A 25,060-nucleotide genomic window follows, 5' to 3' on the forward strand; every position below is an offset into this window, starting at 1 on the left:
GAAAGTGATTTTGGATAGCCTGAAAGTCGAGTTCCACTTGGTCAATATACTTTCGTGGCATGGAACCAAATCGGAGAAATCGGAGATAATGCGTTTGGCGCCACGATATGCGATACTGGTCAAGTAAGCCGCCATGACCATGGGAAGTCTGCCAGCAGCGACTTCTGTCCAGTATTCGTTGACCGTGGCATAAATCGAATCTAGATGCTGATATATAATTAGGAACATGTAATTGAAAGCCGTGCGTTTGTGACCATACATATACTAGCAGGCAAAGCTCTATATCTTTGCTCAAGTGGTCGTCAATGAATATATTTCGACTGTCGGCGGGCGAGCTGGTGTCAGAAAGAATACTCTCCTCTTTTGTGTCTTGCATGGGAGTTTCAGCATCCATTCCCGTCGTGCTGTCTGCAATATTGACGTCTGCAAGCGCAGAATATCGATTGGAGCTTATGACAGGGGAAGATAGTTTTCTGGGATCGTCTGTCCTGGACGGTTGCCCATGTGGTTGTTTGATGCCGAGAGAAGAAAGTATTTCAAATGCTTGTTCGAGTCTTCTTTATGTCAGAATAAATAAGATCCGCTGAACTTGCCGACCTTACCTCTCTATGAACTTTTGGTGGCTTATATCTTGATTTTCATTGGTACCCTTCTGCTCCTGAGCAACATAAATATCGTGAATCTTGCGTCGTTTTCGAATCGCTTCTTTTAATTCCGATAAAACTTTTGCGGGCACTTGCAAGTTTTGGTTTTTCGCAAGTAGTGCTGCCTTGATAATATCTCCGGTCGATAGTTGTGCGCGGTATACATGCTGTCCCTGTGAGATCTTCACATTCGCAAAAAGCCAGTCCATGGCATGGTTTGTTGATTTTTTGTACGAAAGATAAAGTGAGGTAATTGGCTCACCAGCCGAAGAGCGGATTGCCATGTTATTTTGCAAAGCAGGGCGTGGGAATGGGGTTTCTCTCTGAGTTGTCAGGTGTATGGGATGTGATGGCGCCAATCTGTTCCGGATGCTGACTATAATTTCCCGATATTGGGGTAGGAAAAGGGTTAGATGTCATTTACTAAATATGTACGGGTCATTAATCCTGCTGTATTTCAAAAGTTTTGTGTTCCCATGGAAAATGTCAAGCCAGCGTTAGTTTCGCAGACAATTACAATAATGACGTCATAGACCTGATGCCACGGACGGCTGTGAGAAAAGAACTTGTCGAACTTGGAAAGTGTGCTCTTGGCCGCTCACCGTGTGTGAATAGCACGCGTTATTTGAGATCCACTGCCTACGTTATTCAACTTTCTTCCTGGGAATTGAGACATAATAGAAGAACGACGACGTGGCAAGCCGCGCTAAGCCGACGCCATCGAATTTATCGCTCTCCACAAAGCCTAGAAGTTGCTTTGCTATCAAACAATCAACAAGCGGTCTGCAATTCATACTTAAGTCGACGGCTAGCCTTATCAGTGCCAGATTACGGTCTCATAATTGAGATTGTTATTTTGTTACCTTCATTCCGCATGAAAGCTGCACAGCTGTAAAGGTCATACCAGCGAAGCAAGGGCTTATAGGGGAAAAAATTCTTTGGATCTGAAAGTCTGAAAGTCGGGCAGCCCTTGCTAGTCGTCTGGAATTCGCGTATCCACTAGTAAATCTGCTAGATAGTGTCATGTCACAATGATTAAAAACGATGGTATTCAGGTCTAACTATCATGTACATATTTATAGTAGAGAAGCGGAAACTACACAGTGAGATGTGGTCACATCCCTAGCTGCCATTGTACTGGCATTCTTTACCAGATGGACCGCGAGGGCCCCTTACATGACCCCTCTGAGGATAGCATATAATGTGGAGGAAAATCATTCCCCCAAAGTCTTTCGTAGACATCTACACTACAGGATTGTCTGAACTGAACGTATCTTTCGCCTCATTTATATTCTGACTGAGTACACAATGGAGATCCGAAAGAAGTCGGGAACCAAGAATCGTCCCGATGAGTGGATGGTTGAACAGGGCATGGCGGGCCATAAGCTGCCCATTCTCGACCAGACTGTTGGAAAGGAGACCCACAAAGTGTTCCCTCCCGAACCATACAGGATCCTCCAGGATAAAAAGGCGATTCGAGCGGTTGGCGATCGCAACAAACTTTTTGCCCGTGAACGAGAAGGCTGGGTAGGGTATGTTTGCCCTTTTTTAGACCATGTGAATTGAGGATGGTTAAGCTGATAAACTCTTCAACCTATTCTGTTCTAGATATGTGGAGTGGGAAGATTATCCAGACAAGAAGGCCAAGGCCCACAAGATCTTGACTTCGCAGACCTTCCCACCTTGCCCTGATTTTCAATGGGGGCCTATCCCCGGGACTAACCCTGTTCTTCCTGGCGATGATTTCAAAGCCTGGCATACCGCCATTGGGGGAGAGTTAGCCTCCGTTGCTGATAGTTCCTGGAAAACGGTGTTGAAGGAAAAGCACCCCGAAATGTTGCACCTTTTGCAATTTCCTTATAACGGAGAGCCTCCAAAGCGGCTGGTGACCTCGAAAGCGATCACGCCAAACTCGCTCCACTTCGTGCGCAACCATGGTGGCATCCCACTAATCGACGTGGATGAGTTCGAACTGAAGTTAGACGGACTAGTTAAGAACCCCAAAAAATACACAATGAACGACCTTATGGATGAGTCCAAGTTTCCACGAATGGAGAGGACGATCACTATACAGTGTTCGGGAACCCGTCGCATTGAGCAGATCTCACTGTACGCTGGCCAGGGTGACGAAGTCCCCCAGGCCCCGTGGGCCGAGGGGGCTATTGGCGCCGCCCGGTATGTGGGTATCAGCTTGAAGAAGGTCATCAAAGACTGCGGAGGTCTGATTAACGGTGCCAAACACCTCGAACTCTATGGTGCTGAAACCTATGTTAAGGATCTGGAGGTGGGCAACTATGTTGTCAGCGTTCCTTGGTCCAAGGTCAAGGCCAACGAGGTCATCCTCGCCTGGGAGATGAATAGTGAGACGCTCCCTAAGATCCACGGTTATCCCTTGCGGGTGATCGTGATGGGCTACATTGGAGCTCGGAGCGTTAAATGGCTATACCGCGTAAAAGCGATTATGGATCCGACACTAGCCCCAGTCCAGGCTAGGGAATATCTATACTTCAACCAGCAGGTAGGCAAATACAACCAGCGCCCAATCGACGGCATTCAGATCCAGGAAATGCCGGTTAGCTCGGCGATTATGTCTCCCTGGACCAAACAAGTGGTGATGCACGATGGCAAGATCCATTGTAAGGGCTGGGCCTACTCCGGTGGCGGCCGGTGGCCCGAACGTGTCGAGTTGTCGGCGGATGGGGGCTTCAACTGGTACGCAGTACCGGAAGAGCAGCTGTCTGAAAAGGGTAAATGGACCTGGCGGACGTGGGAAATCGATCTTCCGTGCGATGTGGAAGGGTGGATTGAGATTGTTTGCAGGTGCTGGGATAACTCGCTCAACACACAACCGCTGAACGTGCGTGCGGCCTGGAACTGGGGGCTTCACGTGACATCATCGGCCCACCGCATCAAGGTGTATAGCGTCAACAAGACTCGGAAGCTCACTCAGCAGAAGATCGCGGAGTTTGAGCGGAACAATATTGATTTGGCCCCTCTCACCCGCTATGACCCTATCCCAGGCTTGACCGATGAAGAGTTGAGCAAGTACCAGAAGGCCCATCCCCGCGATGTCGATGTGTGATTTCTGTCAAATCGTTCCCTCATTTGATAGTTCATTTGCTTGATTGCAAAATCTACGCGATATTTTTCTTGCTACAGGTCAAACAAGAGCAAACCCAAGTTGTGCTTTGCCAGGGATCGGTACAGATGGTTTAGTTCTCTCACCTAAAATTTATGAATCAATTGAATTTCTGTCCCTTAGAAAATTCTGTCCCTTAGAAAAAATCATTCCTAGACTCCCTACTTTGAATTAATGAAGGATATAGGTACGAAGAAGGTAGATCTGACATTGGATGAATTAGCACATTCGTTTCAGGAAGAGAACTTAGGATTCTGACTCCGATATGCTCCAGCAAGCGGTCCATATTTCTGAGAAGTACCATAAAGATGGCCAAGCTACTCAGATAGAGTAGAAAAAGATCGGAGGTAAAATACTCCATTCCTATCAATTACCATGACCAACTAAAAGAGCAACTAGTTTGTATCCCGAACCAGTTCCAACCCATCCACCAGCCACCGAAAAAAGAGAAAAAGAGACAATCCGCACTGCATCAAGGAAGATCCTTATCAACTCTTGTTTTTTGTGTGTTTTGTGTTCCTCGAAGTGCAGCTAAAAAGGGAAAAAATGGAGCACCACCGCCATATTCTACTGACCTATCACCCGGCCTGTTCCATGAACGTCGATGATTAAGCCGTCGATGATAACTATTCGCCCGTGTTGATAATTGTTGTCGTCATCATATCGAAAGAATCCAAGGAGGAAGACTGAAGACGGCAAAGCGAAAAGAAATAGCAACGAGAAGCCTGTCTTGTTCCCGCCACAGAAGGAATGAACTGGACAGACAAGTAACAAGCGTATGCCACACCGCTATTCGTTCGACCGAAAGGAAGAGAGTGGAAGTCGAGTACGCTCCAAGAAGAAGCTCACAGACAAACCATTCCTTCCTCCCAAACCTAGTGAGAGCCCCCAATGTAAATCAAAAGCAAAGTGTAGTCGTTGGTCATGTTCCGAGATGATGTTTTTTATGTTGCAAGGTTGATAAGATTCTCATTTGTTGACGGCGCAAGATCGGAAAGTAGTTGTCTTTCCTTCCAATGTCGACCAACGAGGCAGGTCAAGCGATCAGCATGATGGTGGAAAAGAAGAAAACCGGTTGCTGAGGGATGTGGTCATGTAGGGAATTTACATGACAACGCATCCACCACCGGGAGCGGCTGGAGAAGAAGATATCAATATGAGAATAGATGAGACAAGCAAGGATGCGTTTAGCCAGTTCGACATACCTTTGATAACGGCACCGTTCTGGATCTGAGGAGCAGACATTTCGATAGATTGGTTTTTGCTTAAAAAGCGAAAGATTGTTGAGTAGATGAGTTGGAAGATTGAGTTGATTGCGGATGGAGAGGAAACGAATTGAGGGTTGCGGCAAGGGCTATTTATGCTCCAGCAGACAGGTCCGGATAGACTGGAAGTGAGAGGGAGTGAATCTGCAGAGACGCAATAAACACTTCGAATGTACATTCAGATACCTAATCCGGCGACGGCATGGGGAAGCCCTCATTGATTTTTGGAGGTTTAGGAAGTGTGGAACAATAGAGTACTTTCGTATTGTGGGCGCCACGCGGACCGAGCTTGATATTGTTCTGTCTGGGAAATGAATGTCATCAATGTGGACGCTTTATTGCTCGTATCTCCCTCAGAAAGTATATGGGAAGCCCTTCCACGCAGGTACTTCCATGGAGTGGCGTTACCAGGTGGAAAGATAGATAGAGAGCTGGTAGTGCGTGGTCATCGAGGCCGTGGGAGCCAGGGTTAGGCTTTCTTTGTCTGAAGAGCGCCACAGAGAATCAAACCCTTGGCTCTGGGCTTGCCTGCGAAGGCAACACTCAGCTCGTGCAAAGAACAATATTAAGAGGATGGGCAGTGGGATGTATTCAATGCGTTGTTGTTGGCTTGGGGAGTGGAGTGGCTGGCAGTCAGACCGAAATTAGTTGTTCTCCGTTCACTCTTCCTGTTTTTTTTATTGCAAGTGTTCCGCGAGTTGGTGACTCTGCTTGGAGTGATGACTTGCGTGGTTGAACTCAGTTGCGGCACGAAAACTCCTCGACCAATCAGGAGCGGGAAGCGCCCTATTGTTCCTGGAGAACAATACTTTCAAGACACGCACAGATGATAATGCTGTGTCGACGCAAGTTCAAGTTGAAAAGCCTCGAGAAGCAATAAAGGGCCAGGGTCGCATTAGGGAGAGACTAAGTATTGATAACGCATTGAAAGCCAAGATATCGCCAGCTCTATATTTCTGCATGAGTCGATGATACATTGTTCAATGTAGACACCTACAGGCCGGTTGCTGTGGGGGTCATTCTCGACAAATGATCAACTGGTACCCGGACGGATACAAGATGAATACTCGTATGGAATCTTGGAGGATAAGCAGGGGGTGATGGGAAATACCAAGATGGATTGGAGCAGAGAAAGAGACGATTCAAGAACGGATCCTGGGCCCTACTCCTGGCTACGTCAGTTCCTGGGCATTCCCCTTTCTACTCTCTTCTCTTCTTCCAAAACTGGCCGCAGTTGACGCCGTTTTTGGCTACCCATGCCAACCTTTTTGCCACTCAGAACGCCGTCTGCATCCATGCACCTCCCTGAACGCAGCAGAACTTTGGTGAAGCGATCAGGGTTAGTTCTGTTACCTTTCTCTTCATTTTGTTCGTTTCGTGGCACAGTCTGGTTCAACAAGAGAGAAGAAGGGCACCAAGGGCTTCGTTTAAATCGCTCTTCGGCAGCAGTAACGACATAAGTCGCAGAAGGCATTCACGGCTAATGTACAGAAACAAAAGATCCTCCATGCCAACGTACGCCACGTAGGTGACATCAGGGAATTAATTGCCACAACCCCAAATCTCAACCGACCTCCTTTTCACCAATCAGGATCCTTCATGTTGTGTATTTCTTCTTGATCAAATCCGATGCCCGTTCGGCTACGGCATAGATGGTGCTAGTCAGATGACCACAGAGTTGGAATGGCAGGACTGATGCATCAATCACTCGGACATTACTAGTGCCGTAGACCTTGAGTTCAGGGTTGACAACACCACCCTTCTCTCGGGGAGCATGCTGGCTGTTCCGACGGGGTGGTAGTTTGACCTGTCTGATAGGGAATCAGTCTATCTGTTGAGCTTTCAGCATGACATGAAGAGAGATGCTACTCACAACTTGACTTAACCCAGTCGGCCCAATCAGAGTCGGACGCATCTTCGGGAAGAAGATTCAGTCCCGGTGCATTCTCGTCTAAGACAAGATCGCTTAGAGGAGCAATGCCGAATGCCTTGCGAATATACCGAGCCACATCAATTTGGGTCGTGAGATCTTGGTCGAACATAAAATAATTCGGGATTATGGCGGCTGGCGCAGAGGAATTTGCGGACGATATGTGGACACTGCCTCTCGAGAAAGGAAGAAGAGGCCAGTATTCAGCGGAAAACGTGTCTGCGATGGGAAGGAAGACAATTTCTGCATATGGAACCTGTGATTTGAAGATCAAGTCGTACTGCAATTGGAAAGCAGACAGAACGTTCGCTTCGTGAACCGCACCGTTCGAAAAGTTAGCAACAGCCTTCGCGTAACTCGCGAGGCTGGAGTTGACTTTCGAAGCGACGGTGGAAATTCCGTTTCCGTATAGCTGGGCAGCTGATGGTAGTGCGGAGAAAGTTGGCAAACCGAGCCAGAAATCCTCACCATCGTAAGAGAGACCGTTGTTTGTCTGATCCTGTAAGTTCTCACCTACCGTGGGGATGTTGACCTTAACGGGGATGTTATGCTTGCGGAGAATATCTGGGTTTCCAATACCGGACAACTCCAGAAGCATGGGTGATTTCAGAGCTCCAGCGGACAAAATTACCTCTTGTGAAGCATAAATCGTATCAACTCCGACGATCCCGCTTACGTCCACTCCAATTGCGACGGCCTCGTTGTAAGAATTGTTGGCCCAGATAATCTTGTTCGCGTAAGTGTTCGTGAAGATATTCAAATTGGAACGATTCGCATAAGGGAAAAAATAAGCTCTGGCAGCATCCTCACGAACGTTGGCCTCCCTGTCGACGGTATCGGGATGGATCGAGAGTCCGACCATGTTGCCACTGTTCACGTCACGATTGTAAGGGACTCCTAGCTGCTTGAATGTTTCGTCGAGTACAGAGAGCACATTGTGGTTAGTTATTTCTGTCGGCCACCCGACCTTCAGCGGACCGCCCTCCCCATGGTAACTGCTATAGTAGTCTGCACCATTAGAAACTTGGTCCAGGGTGGGCGCCTGGAACCCTTCTGATTTCTTATAGTATGGAAGGAGACTCTCCCAGTTCCACCCTTTGTTTCCAAACGCTTCCCAAGCATCGATTTGGACATCTTGGGCTCGAGTATACGACATTCCTGCGTGAAGAAGCCAGGATTAGCGTCAGTCCACATCATTCTCGTAGTTTGGGGGAATTGATAACCATTGATAGTGCTTGTGCCACCGATCGCTTTTCCAGCACGTATGATCTGCTTTGATCCGCCGGCGTACGTTTGGTTTTCGGTCTCGTATGCCCAGTCGATGGCTGTTCCAAATGTCTGACCGTAACCCATAATGTTAGAGACGTGAGCGTTGTTGAGGACGGAATCTCCAGCTTCAATAACCGCCACAGTGACATCTTTCAATTCTGAAAGTCTGTTGGCAACAACCAGTCCGCTAGTACCTCCGCCAACAATAACAAAGTCATAGTATTTAGCTGAGTCGGTTGTATTTTTCGCCTCCGCTGCACCTATGAAGATAGCCGCAAGAGCGACGGTTGAGATCAGTATTTTCATTATAAGCGAGGAAGGAAAAGGTTGATCCCTAGCAAGGGAAGCTAGAAACGATGTAGTAGAGCGAGGGGGACTTCCACAGAATTAATCCCTGCCACGGTTGCCTGGTAGGCCAACGTTGAATGTTGGCGTCATTGTCTAAGGGCAATCCTTCAGAAACCCTAGTCAACTGCCGTGATTTGTTTACTGCCACAATTCAGGGTGTTTCTCTACGCTTTCATGTCTTATTTACATGATTTACATGGAAGTGACGGACCTTGCTGATGGCTGAGCTCCGACACTGATTGCATGCTAGTCTCATTCAAGGATTCGATGTCTCTGCACCAGGCTCGTTTAAAAGCCATTCCAGTTTGTCTTGTTTGTAGCATACCACATTCCTTGTGGCTTGCATGGATTCCCGCGGTTGTGTCGATGGAAACGGAGAACTGCACCGACAAGACCCTCTCCAACAACACCAGAATGCGAGTGCAGTGAGTACTGCCTGCCTGAGTATTCTATATACCGCATTGCATGACACCATGGCATTGGAAAAACTATTACGGTCACGAGTACTTTGTTCCATTATATCGATCAATGCGTTGAGCTACGGTTAAAGAAGACCGCTTTGCCAGGGTGAACTGACATTTGTGCTGAGCAGCTGACTTGCGCCAGCTGGTCCTGCCGCCGGCCCTGGTTCTTGCCTTCATTCTCAATGCCAAAGCCATCCTGTTAGGTCACGTGATGTGTAACATCTTGTCCTAAAAAGCCAAAAATGAACCCCGTGATCGCTCCGTCAAGAGGCGGTCAACCGCTACATCCCCGAAGAAGGCATCTCGATAACTCCTTGTCCCCGATAGAAAGCCCAATAGCCATGCTTTTTTTGTAGAAGTATATCCAAATTCATTTCTCGGCTCTCCTCCATATCTCCTCCATATCTGCCACTGACTTGGCATTCGGGGATTTGCCAAATTCCCGTAAAATGCCGCAAACACCGACAGCCTTAAGACGGGTTCGTCCCGTAGAGTGGAAAGGTATATAAACCTGTCAGGCAAAGCCACATTTCCCATTTATGCAAAAATTAATTTCAAAGCTCTACTCCCCTTCCATCAATCGGTGTATTCTTCTGAATGGCACATTTAAAAATCCTCATCTGCGGCGGCGGTTGCGCAGGGCCTGCACTTGCTTACTGGCTTGTTCGCAGTGGCCATCAAGTCACCATTGTCGAGCGCTTCCCGACCCTCAGAGCCACGGGTGCACAAATTGATCTCCGTGGCCAGGGAATTGAAGCGGCCAAACGGATGGGCCTATTAGATACGATCCGCGGCAAGCTTGTCGATGAAGATGGCGTCGCCCTAGTCGACTCAGAAGGCAAGGTCAGGGCAACTGTTATGGCCAACAAGTCCGGGAAAGGTGCTCAATCTCTCACATCCGAGTTTGAAATTATGCGCGGTGATCTTGTGCGCATTCTATATGATGCAACGAAAGACGATGTGAAGTATATATTCGACACATCGGTCGATCGCTTCGAACAAGACGAGGAGAAAGTTATTACCTATTTTTCTGATGGCTCTTCCGACTCTTTTGATCTTCTTGTTGGAGCAGACGGCCAGGGATCGCGCATCCGGAAAGCCATTATGCCTCCTGGTTCCCCGGATCCCTATCGGCAGCTGGGAATCCATATCGCCTACTGGTTTATTCCGCGTAACGAGAGTGACAACAGAATCCGCAAGACATATCAGAGTCCTGGAGGTCGAATGATCATGCGCCGAAGTCACAATCCCGCAGAGACACAAGTATACTTCTTCCTCAGAGACGACGCTCTTGAATTCTCGAGTATTCACAGGGCTTCAGTAAAACAGCAAAAAGAATTCTGGACTCAAAAATTTCGTGACGCCGGATGGGAAACTGACCGGTTCTTGGAAGGCATGAAGACAACAGACAACTGGTACTGTCAAGAAATTGTCCAGGTACAGACAGATACGTGGCATAAAGGCCGAGTCGTCCTTCTAGGAGATGCTGCTCACTGCCCGTCTCCATTTAGTGGCATGGGCACCACTGCTGGGCTTGTCGGTGCTTATGTATTGGCTGATGAGATTAATCGAAATACTGAGGATCTCCCGCGAGCTTTTGCGAACTATGACAAGACCCTTCGGCCATTTGTGGATGAGATACATAATGTGAAGCCCGCCCTTTTGAAATTGGGAATGCCGAAGACATGGTGGGGAATTGCCATACTACGTTTCATCTTTGGAATGTTATGTTTCCTCCGCATCCCTGAATTTATGTCAAGGTTCGCGAAGGAGAGAGATGGGAATTGGAAGTTACCGAGATATTCCGAGTGAGGAGCATACAAGAAGTAGATGAAACAGCCAGACACGGCCAGACAAATATGATCGGACGTGTCAGAAATGTATATTGAATTATGATGGTTCTTATCATGCCCACGTGTCTATAAAAATAGGGAAATAACGATTGAACACACTCCACTAGGACTATAGCATTCATAAAACACATGATTGTAACTGCACGAGTTTAACCACTGAAATGGTTAACGTACAAAATATCTCTTTTAGGAGGAAGCAGCTACCATGGTCTGCGGAAGAAGATATATACTACTAAAGCCGAGAGACGAATAAAAGCTCGGTTGATCGGAAAAAAGAAACATCTTGCTGAAACCATTTTTTACGAGGACCAAGGAACCTATATAGGTACACTAGAGCACGACGGTCCGGAAATAGTGGTTATCATATCGGAGGACAAAATAGTGAAATTCGTCATCTTAATTCGTGCTTAGCATCCTCTCCTTACTTGTAAGTAAAACTCCTCGTGTTTCCCGATTTACACTGACTTGGCTCGCCTCTTAGAGAAAAGTAAGAGGAGGATCGGAGCTAGATTCCAAAGATGTGAAAAATGAATGCTTACATTCTCAGATATATTTTTTGGGCACCTTAGAAAAACTTTGAGAACGCCTGATGTCTACGTAACCATCGGCAATGTAGCCTACAATGACCATCCGTTTGTGCATAGAGATAATATTTGACTATTACTGACAGCAATGGAGCTCGCCCTTTGAAATACTCATACCCGCCTCGAGAGGTGGTGCGGGCCTCGACATTTGGAGGCAGATAGCCAACCAACTAGTGATAAATGATGGGGACAAAAATTAACGGGCAAAGGCACTAGTAGCTAGAAAATTAGTATCCAATTGGACCTGTGGCGCAGTGGTACGTTCTTCCAGAAGATCTTCCAGTCCTTCATTTAACTAACCCACTCATTTAGGTAGCGCGTGTGATTCCAGTCCACAAGGTCATCCGATCAAAACGGGTCAGGTTCAATCCGGAGCAAGCTCCATTTTTTTTTCCAAACCTTTTAGGTTTCTTTTCTCCATGTGAAATTAAGTGTTTGAATTTAATTGTTCTAATTGGACCTGTGGCGCAGTGGTATGTTCTTCCAGAAGATCTTCCAGTCCTTCATTTAACTAACCCACTCATTTAGGTAGCGCGTGTGATTCCAGTCCACAAGGTCATCCGATCAAAACGGGTCAGGTTCAACTCGGAGCAAGCTCCTTTTTTTTTCTATCTTTTTTTTTCTCTTTTAAAAATTTAAATGTTTATTATAATTTTTTTCCTGTTCTTCTGTTAACTTAATCAAGATCATTTCCTTTCGCTTGTTCATCCAGCTTGTATCAAAGACTGTGCGGTCGGTCAGTAGGTATTGAGGCTTCGATTGCCCCATTAGAGGATGCCCTTCTTCGCCTTTCAACGATGTCCAAGAGTAAGGCGAACGTGGCAATGATAGAAGCTGAATACGCGATGCGGGCCTTGACCTTTGGGTTACGGGCTTAGTCGCTTTGAGGTAGAATGTACATTGTAAGCATGGAAATTTAGATCCATTCAAGGGAGATCGTTTCTCTTTACGTATCTATTGTTCAGACGTCTAACAATCAGCTGTTCCAGTCGCACGCTTTTCAGCTTCCACGAAAGCAACATGTGAGGTGAGTTGAGGTTTGCCTTTCTCGACGCAGCTCATACCCCTGGTGTTTCACATGATAGCTGGACAAATGTCTATCTAACCATGAAGAGCTTCCGTCAATGGCTGTACTCGTACCAGCCTCAACAGCAGCCTCCGGACTATCATATTCGAGTGGTTTACATGTGGCATAGTCCCGACAGAGTCATCTAAGAAGCCAAGACCTGTACGGGTTAGAAAAATTTTTTATGTACGCCTCAGCGACGGGACAGGGTAAATGAAATCATTAATTTGCCTATTCATCCATCCGCCAACTTGTCTTGCCACAGCCATCGCTTAAGCCATAGATCGTGCTGTGAAGGCACTGAATCACCATTGCTGGATTGTGGGCAAGGAGGAGCTCTAGAAAGCGGCATATTGAGCAGAACAGCCAGATCGAGCGAAAGGAGAACGACGCTTCCATCCTAGGTCCTGTACGATTTATCAATTAGGCATGTGTTTTGAGGTGGATTGTGTTCAATCCAACAATCTTTAGGCTAGGTATGAGCCTGGTGGGAACCCAGACGACGTAACGACCGCAAGTAAATATTAGAACGAGCGAAACGGCATTCGTCCTATCCGATCAGAAGGTTCGAGCCAGCGAGCGCATTAATGAGGCCTTATCCGGAATAGAGACAATTACACATGACTGTATCAAATGCATGGCTCGAAGGATCTCGGTTAGCTCTCAGTGCCATGTTTCTTTGTCCGTTCCATCCACTCCTTGGAATTTTCCTAGCACAGATAATTCATTATTTCCAAGAAAACCCTACTGTTTGATTTTTGCGCTAATACCAGGAACTTTGCTAAGCTGTTTATCCTTGCAACAGCCAACGGATTGAGGGGCTATTCAAACACAAACGGCACAACTCTTAATTTTAGAGTCATGACGTTCAATTAGTTTGCTTCAACGTTCCAGTCGATATATCGGGCCTTTCAGGCTACGTTACCTTCAAAATCCGCAGTGAATGCATTGCTAGAAGCCAGTTTGAGAAGCTTAGATGCATCCCCTAAGCAAGTCCGTTGTGCCACCAATAACTTAATATATGTCATGTGATGTCATGTGATTCTGCATTATGTAATGTTTTGTGACGCACCGCTACTTACCACCGTGATAAGTTGCTCGGTACTTTTGACTTTCTTGGTTTCTACTCACCATGCGCGTTGTCAAGAATCGTAGCCGTACTGGCTGTTTCAGCTGCCGAGCTCGCCGAGTCAAGTGCGACGAACACAAGCCAACGTGCAAACGATGCGAAGCTGCGAACATCGAGTGTGCTGGCTACCAGCAGAAGCGAGATGTAAATCCGCGAGGGTTACATCGAGCTAAGGAAGATACATCATCCCTCGGCCCAAATTTATCAGCAGCATCCCTATCAGCGACCGGGACGCTACTAGTAGGCCAGCCAGTTCCACAACCCCACGTGGATGGGGTTTCCCTTGTTGGACTACCCAGCAACCCTCGGCCAGGGCAGCGACCTGGGCCCGGAGCAAGACATGTTTTAGGCTACCACCAATTCATATTCAGGACACTTCCGTTGCTTTTCCCTCCAGAAGATTTGCCCTTCTGGAGAGATGAGCTGTGTCAAGAGGCTTGGGGTTCCGATTACATCTACTTGACTTTGATTGCATTGGGGGCCTTGCATCGAGCGGCGCTTATGATGTCCATTTCGGAAGACATTTATAGAAAAAGTGGCCTCGACACTAAAATTACTGCCATCCAGGTTTATACTCAGGCTTTGCAGGAGCTATCGAATCAGCTGGACGAGGCGAAGAAGACGCCTAGACTCCTTATTGGAGTGCTCTGCTTAATGGCATATATCGAGGCAAGCTCACAAACATTGTTTCTAAAGCTAAGAGAATTAACATCATCCCAGTCATTTAGTGGCAATATACCAGCATTCATGGGACATGTACAGACTGCCAACTATTATTTTAAGCTTCTCGCATTGGCGGATAGTGAATCAAATGCTCATAATGACATGAGGAGGAGGGAGCTAGCGCCTCTAGAGGCTTGTCTGCGATCAATTGGGCAGACATGCCGCGTTGCTTTGCCCTTTCCGCGCATGCTTGAGGTGTTCCCGGAACGGACTGCCTCCTTGATGCGTTCCACCGAATCCACGTCCGCAATGGATTGGCCTATGCTTCAGGGTCTCATCAACCTTGTCTGTGCTGAATCTGATATCGAAGAACTGGTTTGGAGTCCTTTGGCGGCCTACTCTCGGCGCATATCTTCAGCGGTGATATATCGCTTCCAGGAAAAACTTCTCAAATGGAGGAATCATCATAGCAGCCTCCTCCCTGAGCTCGATTCTTCTGATTCCGCCCTGGAGGCTCTGTTGACCTACAAATGGGAGAAATTTTCCATTCCTCCTTCTAAATATTCCTCGATAAGTCCTCAAGGATGTCTCGTGGCCGCCCACTATAGCTTCTATACGGCTCGGATGAAATGGGCGTTACATCTCCTCGACGAGGATAAAGAGATCAACCAGATATCTGCCAACTTCTACTTCTACGAAACTATGCGCTTCGCAGCGACACATGCCAGTGGATCCATCGAGATCAATGATACTCAATATTCGTATTCACCACGCGAGGCTCTCAAGATCGGCTTCCTACCGCTGTTGCATATTATAGGATTGTGCAGTCCCGAAGTTTCATGGCTACGCTGGATCATTGACCTCTGCGAACATATTGAGCAGGAAGGCGTTCTCAAGGGACACACATTTGCGGCCAATTTACGCTGCCTGCAGACATTTGAGATGTACACTCAGAAGGATACAAGCGCAATACTCCAGCGGCTCCCCGACCCAGAGAATCGCGTCATTTGCCAGTTAATCCCTGAGACAGACGGTCGCCATTATACATCATACTTTGCCGGGCGCAAGCTCGATAGTAACCACTCGATAGACGGACTGGCCGCATATCAAATCCTGGGTCATGCCCGCTGGAGATGTTACTTCGGCGAACACCCATGTAACCCAGAGATCGAATTTTATGACGAGAATCACACGGAAACGCTTTCGAAAGACTCACTGCTGAGCAAACAGGCTGCAGTTGAGTGGTTGGTGTGGTCGACAGATGCGGAGTTCAACATGGACCGTGCTATTCGAGATCATATCAACGGAACACGGCTTGTCCCCCCTCCCGATGAGTTACAGGTTGCAATCTAAAACGTAATTACGTACAATTAGATTGATGAAAAACTATCTTGGGAATTCAGGAGATCCGTCTATCTATGTATTTAGATGTTATTTCATGCCTGAGCCATGAGGCATGAAATGGACGTCGACGCGGAAATCTTTCCCTCAAGACCCCAGCAGTTTGGTTTCTGTCGAGATGCTGGTAGGATAAATTGTGGTGAGCTTTGATTGGCCAGTGCTATCAGTCCTGTAGTTTATGGTTCAAGCAAAAGTATCCCCTGAGTGTGCTCAGCTAGATCTTGAGATAGCTTCCTAATTAGTTCAACCAATCGCATCTATGTTATTGGCACAGCCAGCTTTCCGTCCCTACGGTTTCAGCACCTCCTCCTGACAGTTTCCATTAGTAATCGATCCTCCACGGAATTACGTCGAGTCTCAATTTCGGGCCACGCTCAACTGCTAGCCCCTCACAATCGAATACGGCCTAGCAGCCTATGACCTACGTTGTTTTTTACCTTCAAACCTGCAGCCTCTATTTCCCCGATTCAATTTCCCAAATTGAGAAACGTAATTGACGATACGGTCTCTAATGAGTGGTTTGAATCCGTTCGAAGCTGTGAGTATTTCGCTATCAGTCAGAGTTCCTTGGGGTTTACTGGTTGAAGAAAAAAGGCAAAGTGTTGGAATCTCACTAATTACTGTAACGTAAAAGGCCTACTTTTCCTGAATCCCAAAGGCCCTAAAAATCCATTTTCCAACTTTTGTCGCATATTTAGGCTTCTGAACACTGATTAAAGTAGCCCCTTCGGCAGTGAACGAGGCAACCATCTTTGATTTTAGGGATAACTAGCTTTCACAAAAGAGTCACTGCTGTCTGCATGTAGTTCATCTTCAAGTGAAATGACATGACGCTAGTCAGCCCCACTAGGTTTTCTCCTCCATTGAAAAAGCCAGTGACAGGTGGCAGATGATATCAAAGGCTTTTCCGACCCATACTACCTGTCAAGAGAGCAGCAGGGCCATGGCAGACTGCTGAGACAATGGCTTGGCACCAGCAAACTCTTGGACTAATGTCAAGGAATTTAGATCACTATAAAAGTCAAAGGTCTCTAGATCGGGGGCTTACTTCCCGCATTCTGTTAGCTGTTTTTCACACAAACGCGTTGGCCAAGTACTACACAAGAAACAATTCCCCGTTTGAGCTGGTTTTGCATTTTGCGAGGTTTAATCGTTTCGGTCGTTCCGGTCGCTTCAATCGCTTCGGTCGTTAAAGGTTGCGATTACGCCGACATCCCCCGGCTCCTAAATCCGAACCAAACTCAGAAGTCAGCAATAGCCCATTCAGCGGACTTGAAGCATAATCCGTGGTTTGGACGGTGGCGTTACCGCTGGTGGCTCTAGGAAAGGCTCATAATTAGCCATAGATATTGGCGCTGGTCCCCACAGAGAAATCAACATAAAAGGTGACTCCTCTCCATATGAGCAGCTGAATCATTTCGAGGGGAAATCACTCGTGACTCAATTAAAAGTCATAAATTTGCAAAATGGGCGTTCCTCACTTCTTCAAAGCTGCAGTGGTTAACGAGCCAAAGGTCCAGGCTCTCCTTTCCAATCGCTCCTTGGAAGATTTGGAATCAGGCCAAGTTGGTATCAAAATCACCGCTACTGCCGTCAATCCGGTCGATTGGAAGATGCGCGATTATGATGCATTCATTACTAAGTATCCAGCCGTCTTAGGCTCAGATGCTGCTGGGGTTATTGTAGCCATCGGATCTGACGTGCGTGATCTCGCAATTGGCGACCGCGTTTTTTTCCAAGGAATTATTGGCAACTATGATTCATCCACATTCCAACAATACTGCAAGATGCCAGCGGCTCTTGTCTCCAAGACTCCAAGAACCACTAGCGACGAAGAGGCTGCGGGCATCAGTCTAGCTACAATGGCAGCAGTCACTGCTTTCTACGACGAGAATGGCCATGGGTTGACCCCTCCGTGGAAAAAAGGAGGCAACGAAGCTGGGAAAGGAAGAGCGATAGCGATAATTGGCGGTGCATCATCGGTTGGCCAGTACGCAATTCAGCTAGCCAGGATATCTGGCTTCGAAAGAATCATAACCAATGCAAGCACTACAAACCACCACTTCCTCAAAGAGCTTGGTGCCCATGTCGTGCTTGATCGAGACCATTCGAGTCCTGAAGACTTTGCAGCCGGGGTTGGGAAGTACCCTTTGGAGTTCGTCTTCGATGCCATCTCGATGAAGTCCACACAGGTTCTGGGTGTCCAAATAATTCAGGCTACAAAAACAGAAAATAGCCATGTTGTGACTGTACATGTGGTTCATCCAGTGAGCGTTGATGCAGATGCTGTGGCGCTAGGGCAATCGAAACACCCGGGAGTGGAAATCAAGCAGGTCTTGGGTATCGGTAGTTCTCCAAAATTGCGTTACCTGAGCGAGCCTCTGATGAAGGCTCTTGGCGGAGAGAATGGTTACATTGCGAAGAATATTTTCATACCTAACCGGCCGCTTCTGGTTTCGGGGGGCTTGGGGGCGGTCGAAGAAGCGCTTGCATTGAACAAGAAAGGAGTTTCGGGCAGGAAGGTTGTCTTTCGTCCTTTTGATTAGTCCCTAAGTTAGATCCATGATTGTTCGCTATTGATCCTTGTTTGTAGCTTAGTCGGTCAAAAAAGCCGTTCATCAAGCGTCTGGGTTCTCTGCGATGAGTCATATGGGGGGTAGGCGAAGGGGAGATGGTGACTTTTCAAGAATGTATCGCCATTGCAACTGGTGTAGATAGTTCGCGGTCTATAATAGCCTTAGGGAAAATTTCACAGTTGAAGGTTCTGGAGCCAGAGTCGACAACCGACTTTGCCTATGTACATTCAGGAATAATGTTCCTGAACGGAACTGTGTAAACAATCTCTGCTTGTCTGTAAAATATTTAACTGGAAGGCATATGCTCCGCGCACATCTACTCTGAAGTAAATAAGTAGAGAAAAGGGAGACGAATGCGGAAAAGGGGTCATTGGAGAATATTGCCTAGAATCCATATTGATAACTGTCGAAATTTAGATGTACGACGGTCCTACATGGAATTGTAATCCACATAGAAATAAATCTCTGATTCAGATAAATCTAGGAATGCCCGACAATTTAGGAGGCGTACTAACTAATAAATGACTAAGACACAATAACGATATTGATGAGGGGTAAAATCTCTGTATATGACCTGTAGAAATTTCAATTCTTGATAATAACTTTACTATAGTTTAAGCTTGAGTGCGCTTAAAAGATCTGGTTATCTCTCAAAGAGCAGAAGAGCAGAGAGCATGTAAGCTGTGTTCAGATTGATCACTATGCATGAAGAATATACATCACGTCGCAGTGATTTTTCCTACAGTCTGACGATTCTTTGACCGATAACAGTTCCAATCCACCGGGTGGGCGTCGCATCGGTGAAGTTCTTAACGTCATCCGCCAGCTCTTCCACAAATTCCGCGTTTTTTAGAGCTTCCATATCTTTCCAAATTAACGTGGTTTGCACATGGTAATTTGTGCTGTTTTGCCCAGTTGTGACTGTCCAAGCCTGTAAACCTTGAGAACACCAACGTTTCTCAACAAGCGGAATGTGAGTGTTGAGGTAGTATTCCATATCAAAGTTGGAAGCAGCAGACGTCGGATATATCACCTGCATGACGACTTGCTGAGGTGACATTTGTGACGAGCGGGCAGCCATTGCGGTGCTTGTAGAAAATGGATAGTATTAAGTAAATATTGATCGGAAGATCGAGAGAGCGAGTTATCGAGGTCGAAAAATTCTAGCTATGTGAAAGAGCCGGTGGTGAAATGTGAGTGAGGTTCGATATATTCAGGAATTAATGCTGGCTTGGAATGGAGTAGACTTTATATCTATTTCGCCCTGAAGACTAGCTGTGGTCTACTACAGGTTATATAACCACAAGCCTATATAGATCCATTAGAGTTAACGCGATCGCCTCACCTCATGGCACAGGCGAGTTAAGCGATCGAAGCGGAAGCGAAATAACCGGAAGTATCCGATTGGCCAATTCCTGTCCTAAGTGACCTCATCTCTTGGCATTACTAAATGGGTATATCGTCACTCGGGGGAAGACACATGAGAGAAGGGAATCGGTCCGTTGCTCAAAAATATATAAATAACCCTCATTGCCGAGGTTTCCTCAAAAAGGAATTTAAGTTGTGCCTCACTGCTATCGTCAATAAACAGCTACCTCCAACTCCATTCAGTCCAGCTCAAATCTTATACGAAGACGATGACGTCCGTTTCCACCGCTGACAAGACCAAGCCCTACCTTCCTTTGGCTGGGGCTAGCCAGGATGGCTGGTCTAATGGACAGCGAGCAACAGCGACATGCTTTTGTGGAGCCGTGCAGCTGAGCTTTGTTCGTACTGCCTTTAATATGATTATCGCACATTATCCGATTCTAATATCCATTCTAGCCCACCAGCGGACCAGGCTTGGTCGATACTTTCCTCTGCAATTGCACTGACTGTCGCAAAATCACTGCTTCCATGTTTGCCTCCAACTTTACAATTGACGATGAATATCTCACCCATGAGCGTGGCCGCGACAACTTATCAAAATACAGTCAGTCCAAGTCTATTGGGACTGACAATACGATGACCAACTACTTTTGTTCCACATGCGGCTCCCTTATGTACCGTATCGGTACGGGTTTCCCCGGGAAAAGTATTCTGCGCCTGGGCACGGTTGATGATTTCAATCTGAGCGAGACCCAGCTGAAGCCTCGAATCGAACAGTTCGTTAAGGATCGCGTGGCGTGGCTACATGGTGCGGATGGTGTTGAACAAGTTCAAGGGTATGCCTATGCATAAGTTCTTTTCTTGAGACAGCAGTTTTGGATGTCTGGGATGACCGACCATCTAATGTAAACCAAACAATAAAATAAAACAAGGAACAAAAGAATTTGAATAGAATGGGTGAGAGGGGCGAGCCCTGCACTAGTCCTGCGTTGTCTAGCGTCGTGACCTCGGTAGGGAAGTCATCAAATCCTAAGCTTGCGAAGCGATCGCTCATGAAGCTTGCAATCCACTTTCTAGCGACGGCTGGAATTTACTTTACTCGGAGGCGGATGTAGAAGCTGATTCGGTTGACTCCATTGAAGATTCCTTCCAGAGCGAACACGATGAGTGTGACTACTCAATTTTATACCAAGCTCGGTCGATCGCGCAAGGAAGGACTAGCAGAGCTTGTTCTGTGGTCTTGCCCGGCCACCCACCGAATTATGTATCGGGTAGCAGGCCGTGCTTTAGCGAGACTTGGATCTCCTAATGTGTCGTGTAGTTCCGGGAAATTCCACCTAGGCTCACTAGAGCAAGATGTGAGATCTACTGAAAGAGGAGAAGACAGAACAAACGACCTCGAGGAACAACAGAAGTTGTCTCTAAGAAGAAAGAAGTTATTTTGGAATGTTGTTTGTGTGCAGTCCTAATCATAAGGCTTTTTTCAAGGTGTACTCTGCGATTGACCACACATGGAAGAATTGTTTCTGTACTGAACTGTCCATTTCCCCTAAATATAAGATTAGGTACCAAATTATGGCTTAAGCCAAATTCGTTTCAGAGTCTTGACAGCAAGATATTGTAATCAAAGATGATGGCCAGTCTTTTCGACTGCTTTCTGATAAGCACCCCGCTTTTCAACGTTCTCAAGCCATTTGTTGATTCTCGGCCACGATTTCCCTTCCAAGCCTAAGTCACTGGCGATTATGAATTGACAAGAGAATGCCAACATCGTATCAGCTGCTGTCACATCATCACCTAAGAGAAATGGCCCGCCAGTGTTAGCAAGTTCGGATTCAAGCCAGTCGAAATCTTTCTGAACAGGAACCGCGAGTTTAGATTCGATTTCGTCAAGCCCGTTCTTTTTTACCGACTCTGGACAGGCAGGGCGAAGAGTCCAAATGGCCAGACCGTGCATGAGGAAGGTTCCCTCGGCAGCCCACATGTATTCTCTAACTTTGCTCCTCTTGGCTGGATCAAGGGGCATCAATCGATGCTGAGTGTCATACTTTTCAACAAGGTATCTTAATATATATTAGCAATCTTTGGCACAGGTCAGACAGTCGCAAATATGTACTCAGTAATTGCTCCAGATTCACCAACCACCAGATTCCCGTCTTTAATGGCTGGTGATTTTCCTAGCGATGTTGGTACAGCCAAGGAGGCCGGAACTGAAAGATCGGGATTGCGATCCGCGGATTTTAAGTCGTACTCGACATTCAATTCCTCAAGTAACCAAGCAATACGAAATGCTCTGGAAGTTTGTAGAAAATAAAAGGTAAGCATCGTGTTCAAAACTGAACTGAGGTGCAGATATAATATGATTCTTTGCAAAATTCTCGCAACTGGCAAGGTGCGATATTGTCGGTATTTATTGCGCATATCGTCAACTAAAAAACATTTCATTAGCGACAATATTTGTAAATTGAGTCAGAATTGGCACCTTACCTGAGGTTTGAATGAGATAACGTAAGATTTTACTTATAGGTAAGCAACGTTAGTTAACGTTAGTTAACTAACTTTAATTAGTTAATTTAACTATATTACTTCATCTTCCCTCTCGTAATCAAGTAATACTACGGGTTCCCGTTGAGCGTGGTTCAAAGGGTCACATGCTCGAACCACGCTCAGATTGTTTTCGAACCACGCTCACCTACAACCCCAAATAGAAACACCACACTGTACGTAACTTAACTATTCATGATGAGTCAGCGTGAAAAAGCTGTCCTGAGTAAAAGAAATGGTGTCCCCATCATACGGGATCGCGTGACTCCGAAGGCAATTAAAGTTACGTTAATTGCTTACACCATAATCGAAAAGATCATCACAAACCTAAACTGGAGGCTTTCTCCTATTTCTGATTAGCGATGTCCCTGTGCGTTCATTAGCAAATACTTGACTCATTGCCGCCATTTATGACCTGTCGTACTACGCCCTCGGGCGGGAAACAAACGTTCGAGTAGAAATAGGTCAATTGCCCCATGTTTTGCGAGGATTGACTATTTGCATATATCTACTATCTTCAGTATATTTCAACATGGCTAACAGCGATGAAGTGTCGATTCTAGCTATCATCAGCCCCAAACGGGGCAGAATCGATGAAGTATGTTCGACGTTAGAATCGGATCTTTTCGTCGAAATGAGAACCATGAACAATGTACTAACTTCGGACTAGGTACTCGAATTGATCAAAGACCCCCTTGTCGCGGGAGTAAAGGCGATTGAACCAGATTGTATCTCTTTTCATGCAAATCGGGCGACAGACGAGCATCCCGACGAAGAGGAAATATTTATGATTGAGAGGTATGCTTAAATAATCTGGGAAGCAAAAAAAAAGCTAATTTGAATATTAGATTTGTGAATTCCGATGCGATTGCGTTTCATCAAAAAAATCCCGCGTTCTTGGCTTTTGCCAAGGCTTTGGAGGAGAAAGAGCTACTACGGAAGCCCCTGTACATCAAGATCGTGAAACCCGTGGCAGGATTTCTCAGAAACTAGCACAAAAGGAATAATTCGAACCCTCCAGGTTTAATTATCCTATCTTCGCGGGAGCGAAATCACTTGACAGTGGATGCTTAGAGTCTTACCTATAGGTATCACCAGCGGTGTAGGCAAGACTTTTCGAAAATATGAAATTCATGTAACTCAAAAACTCAAGTCTGTTTTCAATTATTTGTATTTCGATACGAGCAAAACTAAAACCGGCGCGTACTCAATTTGTTTTACCAGACTAATTTGGAGAAGCTCAGAGGGTTGACGTAATAACTCATTACGTATTTAGTTAAATATCTGACAAATTATCAAAGCTGTAAGTTGTCTAGATCTGGTACTCGGACACCTTTTTCATCCACAGGTTGTTTAAATTTCGCCATATGGCCATTTCAAATTCTTTCAATATTTTTTTTTTCGCATTAACGATTCGAGTTATAACTTTTATCATACATAAGCACACAAACACAGTTATCTAGAACTACCAAAATGAGTCAGCCGATTGAATTCTTCTCTCACAGTGAGTAATTAGCCTGTCAGGAAGAAGTATTTGAGCTGACTGAATGATAGAGCAGGGTCCGAACCCTTGGAAGACTGTGCTGATCTTTGAGGAACTCGACATTCCGTACAAAACAACTTATCTCGACTTTGGAAGCTCAAAGGGCGGTGTAGAACACGAGGAGTTCCTTCAAAAAAACCCGGCTGGTCGAGTACCGCTTATTATTGATCCGAAAACTGGTGAATTATAGAACAGAGACAATAAGTACTCGAAACTAACTCGTACTACGCTAGGCCTCGCTCTAACTGAATCAAACGCAATTGACCAGTATTTGGCTGACCGCTACGATAAGAAAAAGATGTTTGCAGTGAAAAATGAATTGGACGAATATCGCGTGAATCAGTGGCTAGGTTTCCAGTCCAGCACACAAGCTCCATTCGGTGCTCAGGTAAATGACCATTGCGACCTAATGCACATATCTTTTAACAATTGATAGGCTATCCAACTACGCAACAAAAACAATATTGAAGGAGCAGCCCATTTCCATGGGCTAGTGAAACGCACGCTGCGAACTCTAGACGAGGAGCTAAAAGACAAGAACTATCTTGTTGCCAACAAGGTTACTTTAGCCGATCTTGCTTTCGTACCTTGGGACTTGATCTTGGATGTCGTCTTGCAAGGAGATAAGGAAGCTGGAACAGCTGATCAAAGAAAGAAGCTGTTTCCGAACTGGTATAACTGGCATTCGAGAATGCTAGAGCGGCCAGCTGTGCAAAGGATGATCGCAACACAGAGAACCGTCAACGCTGCAGCGAATTGATTTCACACCACGTTGTGGAATTCTTTTGCTTTAGTCCGCATCAACCTGTTGGTTTGCTTATAACATTGCTGATTTGAGGGATTAAAAGGTTCTTATCTTCAGTCGTTGTTCAATATCAAGTTATTTGAACAACGACGAATCTTGAATGATATCTGGTTTTATTTGCAAGAGAGCTTTAAAAACATAATAGACTTGTCTAAGAAGAACTCTACATATAGTCTGCTTAAGGCAAAATCTTTTTTGCATATTCGTCTTTTACTTCACAGCTCCTATTGTCCTTGGCCATTGATCTTTGTATACCAGATCTTAAACCTTCAGTCACCATGTACACCCGTTTTTTATTCTATCACTATCTACCTGCTTCAAAAGGAGGACTTGCCCAAAAACACTGCCAGTAGTCGTTCCCCGAGATCAGAAGCATATTGCAATTATGTCCGAGTTGAGCCAGCGGAAATTGAACAAAGCAAGCGAGAGTAAAATCACCAATCTGACTCAGAAGTCGAAGATGAATCAT

General features: G+C 46.1%; 9 protein-coding genes across 9 annotated transcripts; 7 read left to right on the plus strand and 2 right to left on the minus strand.

Moving 5' to 3' along the window:
• Nucleotides 1–1,946: 1,946 nt before the first annotated feature.
• N7510_007752 (sulfite oxidase) lies at nt 1,947–3,726 on the plus strand (the record flags this gene model as incomplete). The annotated part of the gene is made up of 2 exons (XM_056979677.1): nt 1,947–2,176; nt 2,253–3,726. Coding segments are annotated over 2 exons (1,704 nt in total), but the record flags the coding sequence as incomplete, so codon positions are not given.
• Nucleotides 3,727–6,645: 2,919 nt separating this feature from the next.
• Nucleotides 6,646–8,553, minus strand: N7510_007753 (GMC family oxidoreductase; the record flags this gene model as incomplete). The annotated part of the gene is made up of 3 exons (XM_056979678.1): nt 6,646–6,859; nt 6,918–8,136; nt 8,202–8,553. The coding sequence occupies 3 exons, from the start codon at nt 8,551–8,553 to the stop codon at nt 6,646–6,648; spliced, it is 1,785 nt and encodes a 594-aa protein (XP_056832721.1).
• Nucleotides 8,554–9,656: 1,103 nt separating this feature from the next.
• On the plus strand, nt 9,657–10,871 carry N7510_007754 (FAD/NAD(P)-binding domain-containing protein; the record flags this gene model as incomplete). The annotated part of the gene is made up of 1 exon (XM_056979679.1): nt 9,657–10,871. The coding sequence occupies one exon, from the start codon at nt 9,657–9,659 to the stop codon at nt 10,869–10,871; it is 1,215 nt and encodes a 404-aa protein (XP_056832722.1).
• Nucleotides 10,872–13,694: 2,823 nt separating this feature from the next.
• On the plus strand, nt 13,695–15,707 carry N7510_007755 (Zn(II)2Cys6 transcription factor; the record flags this gene model as incomplete). Its single annotated transcript, XM_056979680.1, has 1 exon — nt 13,695–15,707. The coding sequence occupies one exon, from the start codon at nt 13,695–13,697 to the stop codon at nt 15,705–15,707; it is 2,013 nt and encodes a 670-aa protein (XP_056832723.1).
• A 1,514-nt stretch (nt 15,708–17,221) lies between these two features.
• Nucleotides 17,222–18,301, plus strand: N7510_007756 (zinc-binding alcohol dehydrogenase family protein; the record flags this gene model as incomplete). The annotated part of the gene is made up of 1 exon (XM_056979681.1): nt 17,222–18,301. One exon carries the CDS (start codon nt 17,222–17,224, stop codon nt 18,299–18,301), a length of 1,080 nt encoding a protein of 359 aa, XP_056832724.1.
• A 769-nt stretch (nt 18,302–19,070) lies between these two features.
• On the minus strand, nt 19,071–19,412 carry N7510_007757 (uncharacterized protein; the record flags this gene model as incomplete). The annotated part of the gene is made up of 1 exon (XM_056979682.1): nt 19,071–19,412. The coding sequence occupies one exon, from the start codon at nt 19,410–19,412 to the stop codon at nt 19,071–19,073; it is 342 nt and encodes a 113-aa protein (XP_056832725.1).
• Nucleotides 19,413–19,968: 556 nt separating this feature from the next.
• N7510_007758 (GFA family protein) lies at nt 19,969–20,551 on the plus strand (the record flags this gene model as incomplete). The annotated part of the gene is made up of 2 exons (XM_056979683.1): nt 19,969–20,097; nt 20,156–20,551. 2 exons carry the CDS (start codon nt 19,969–19,971, stop codon nt 20,549–20,551), a joined length of 525 nt encoding a protein of 174 aa, XP_056832726.1.
• Nucleotides 20,552–22,775: 2,224 nt separating this feature from the next.
• N7510_007759 (putative quinol monooxygenase) lies at nt 22,776–23,236 on the plus strand (the record flags this gene model as incomplete). Its single annotated transcript, XM_056979684.1, has 3 exons — nt 22,776–22,841; nt 22,914–23,041; nt 23,092–23,236. 3 exons carry the CDS (start codon nt 22,776–22,778, stop codon nt 23,234–23,236), a joined length of 339 nt encoding a protein of 112 aa, XP_056832727.1.
• Nucleotides 23,237–23,716: 480 nt separating this feature from the next.
• On the plus strand, nt 23,717–24,546 carry N7510_007760 (glutathione S-transferase family protein; the record flags this gene model as incomplete). The annotated part of the gene is made up of 4 exons (XM_056979685.1): nt 23,717–23,747; nt 23,798–23,965; nt 24,020–24,174; nt 24,223–24,546. The coding sequence occupies 4 exons, from the start codon at nt 23,717–23,719 to the stop codon at nt 24,544–24,546; spliced, it is 678 nt and encodes a 225-aa protein (XP_056832728.1).
• Between the last annotated feature and the right edge of the window lie 514 nt (nt 24,547–25,060).

Source organism: Penicillium lagena (genome assembly GCF_028827675.1).
Source record: "Penicillium lagena strain IBT 129212 chromosome Unknown utg000005l_segment0_segment0, whole genome shotgun sequence".
NCBI lineage: Eukaryota > Fungi > Ascomycota > Eurotiomycetes > Eurotiales > Aspergillaceae > Penicillium > Penicillium lagena.